Source organism: Hakea prostrata, chromosome 5, assembly GCF_041222555.1.
Source record: "Hakea prostrata isolate BN-2017 chromosome 5, UWA_Hpros_2, whole genome shotgun sequence".
Taxonomy (NCBI): Eukaryota; Viridiplantae; Streptophyta; class Magnoliopsida; order Proteales; family Proteaceae; genus Hakea; species Hakea prostrata.
Genome location: NC_142604.1, coordinates 53891449 through 53894327, shown reverse-complemented (window position 1 = coordinate 53894327; position 2879 = coordinate 53891449). Strand labels below are relative to the sequence as shown.

General features: G+C 36.2%; 1 protein-coding gene across 1 annotated transcript; it reads left to right on the top strand.

Annotated features, from left to right (window-relative positions):
- The first annotated feature begins 608 nt into the window (after positions 1 to 608).
- LOC149016545 (uncharacterized) lies at positions 609 to 2336 on the top strand. The gene is made up of 2 exons (XM_089156142.1): positions 609 to 817; positions 918 to 2336. The coding sequence occupies exon 2, from the start codon at positions 939 to 941 to the stop codon at positions 1977 to 1979; it is 1041 nt and encodes a 346-aa protein (XP_089012268.1). The 5' UTR covers positions 609 to 817; positions 918 to 938; the 3' UTR covers positions 1980 to 2336.
- The last annotated feature ends 543 nt before the right edge of the window (positions 2337 to 2879 follow it).

Sequence of the window (2879 nt, the reverse complement as noted above, 5' to 3'; positions counted from 1 at the left end):
CAAAAAAATGATCTTCAGCACGAAGGTTACTTTTCACTCTTCCACACGCAAAAGTAATTTTTCACCCTTCCATTTTATTTATTTATTTTTATTTTTTAACACAATTAATGCAACCTTTGTTGTATTCACGTGTCACTGTCACCATTAAATTTTTAAATATTTAATGGGGTAGGGAACTTGGGTAACGGATGTCCCGTCAATTAATGCAAATGTGTGAGGAGTGATTTTCTGTAACCACAATAATTTTTAAATATATCTGTAGTTGTCAATGACCACTCATCTGTACATACATGAGACAGATCCCATTTGATGCATCTTCCAAGATATGAGTCATGTGACACTGATATTATGGATCGAAATGACTTTTTATCGGTAAAATTCAAAATTTACCGAAATTTCTCACCCTGGTTCCACCCCAAGTTACAAACCCTAAGGTAGGACAAAACGTTAAATATATGTATATAAAATATTTGTTGCCAAAAACTAGTGATTTTAATTTGAATTGTTGGGTACCTGAGTCCATCCATGTGATGACGTTTAAGCTTTTCATGGTTGGGTTTTCAATCTTTTAAAAGACTTCAAAAGCTTGACTTGGAGTCCTTTTGAAGTCTTGTTTTTATTTTCTTCTCTCAGAGCGAGCGAAGAAACAACTCGAAGATTGGAATTGAGGATCAGTGGGTGATCTTGAGTGATCTTAACGGAGAGTTCTCGATCTCACTGCAAGCAGATTTTCCTGTTACTAAGATCGTTTTGCTGATTTTGTAGCTTTTGATCTTCATTGTTCTTGTTGTTGCGGACGAAGCAGATCTTCCTGAAGGTATAGTGTATCCGTTTCAGGTAACTTTTGTAACTCTAAAACTACTATATACTGAATATAGTGACGAATTGGATCTTTTTTTTCTTTCTCATTTCATCAGGTACCTAACTAATTCAGAACTATGAGTAACTTTTGGTCGAGGAATGATAAACTATTTGTGGATGGGAAGTTAGAGGTCCTGTCTTTCGACCTAAGTTTCGCACCTTCAGCTTCCAGTTCATTACCAATGGAGCGGAGATCAGGCGTTGCTTATGATGGACCCAAAGGTGATGAATTCAAAGGCTTCTTGTTGAAAATGGGCTATCGTGTTAACAATAAAGGGAGAGTGATTGTTGTTGGCCTACCAGAAGATGAAAAGGTTGAAGCTTTTCATTATTTTCTTCTCGACAAGGTGGTACCTTTGGGTCCTTTTGGTTTCCCTAACCAACCTTTTTCGAAGTGGAAAGAGGTGATGGAGTTGAAGAGCCTTCTGGACAAAAGCAAAGCTGAATTGGCTAAGAAGAATGATGAACTGAATGAATCGCGAAGGCAACTCGACGATCTCAAAACAGAACTGTTGAGGAAGAACACAGTGAATCTAGAAAATTCCAAATTTGATCCTCCTCGTGTCTTAGTCCAAACACACTCCGACTTCTTAGGGTTTTGCCGTCGGATGAATCGTACGTACGTGAACCCAGAAGGAGACTATGTGAAGTTTGAATTCACAGCCATCGATGCTGCAGTTTCGTATGCTTATCCTGAAATTCTTTACTACTGTGATGAGGATTGTTGGATAAGTAGCCCTTTTATGTGGGTACAGTATGATGAGAGCTTACCCGAACAAGAGATCCTTTCTTCTCGAAAATTTTATGAGCCGAGCTACGTAAATATTCGGGATCATGGAAATCCTGGTACTTGGCTTGTGAATGAAGCTATGAGTAAAGCGCGTAACTGTCTATCATGTGCTTTTACCCTTGGTCAGTATCGTTTTATTGGGCAAATGACAAGAATTTCTGGTACATTTCGAAACAACGCTTTGGTCAGTGTGTTCTTCGACCAGTCTCAATATGGGAAGTTCTGTTATGTTGATGCTTTAGCGACCACTTTCTTTGTTTTGGAAACTGAGAAAATCAAAACCTGGGATTGCAGACCTTTCGGAAAGCCTCCAAGACTTCTTGATTAAACTTTTTTTTTCAATTTTGGATGTGTAAAAGCATGTTATGTTCTTTAGTACTCGATTATCATGCACTCATCTTTGGTTTTCTGTTTTAGAATTTTCTTGTCTTTGCTTGTAGTCAATCTCATCAGCTTCAGTTTGTATTTCTCAATGCATTTGGCGATGGCCAAAAGCATGGATCGAGTTGGTTGTTTCTTAGAGTCCCAGCAGGCATGTTGTCATAATGAATAAAAACTTACCCTTTAATACTCCAGCAGCCAATCATGAATATAACTTCTGTGGAAAATTATTGAACGAGTTTTCATTTTTTTTTTTTTAATGGGAAATTTCTCTACAATACCTATATGAGCTAGTTTTCCAAGACACAAAACACATACCATTGAAATAGGTTCAAGCTTTTATGTTAATCTTGGATAGCTGTATGGTAGGTTAGTCTAGGGACTGATAACTATATTTAGTAAGTAGTGTGTTAATAATTGTATGTATGTGTATCCAGATTAATGTCTAATGGAAAAAAACGATTTTTTCCCATATATTAAGCATGCACATGTTCTCATACACCATTTCGAAACCAGCTTATTAATTGACATATCAATACATTTTATGCTTCATATAAGAAATATACAATAAACACTAACAATCAAAATGATCGTAAAAAATCCCAAGTATATTCATAGAATACTCATTCCCCTTGTTTTTATTTTTCCATTTGTCTTAATTCTCAATTTTTCTTTGAACACTCATTTTCTTTGTTTTTACTTTTCCATTTGTCATAATTCCCAGTTCTTGTTTGTTCACGAGTCATAACACTCGCAACTCTGTGGTCGTTAGTCGCCACCATTGTCAGACGATTTAATCGTCTATAAGTGACTTAATTCCTCTTTCATATAATGTCAATATAGTTTT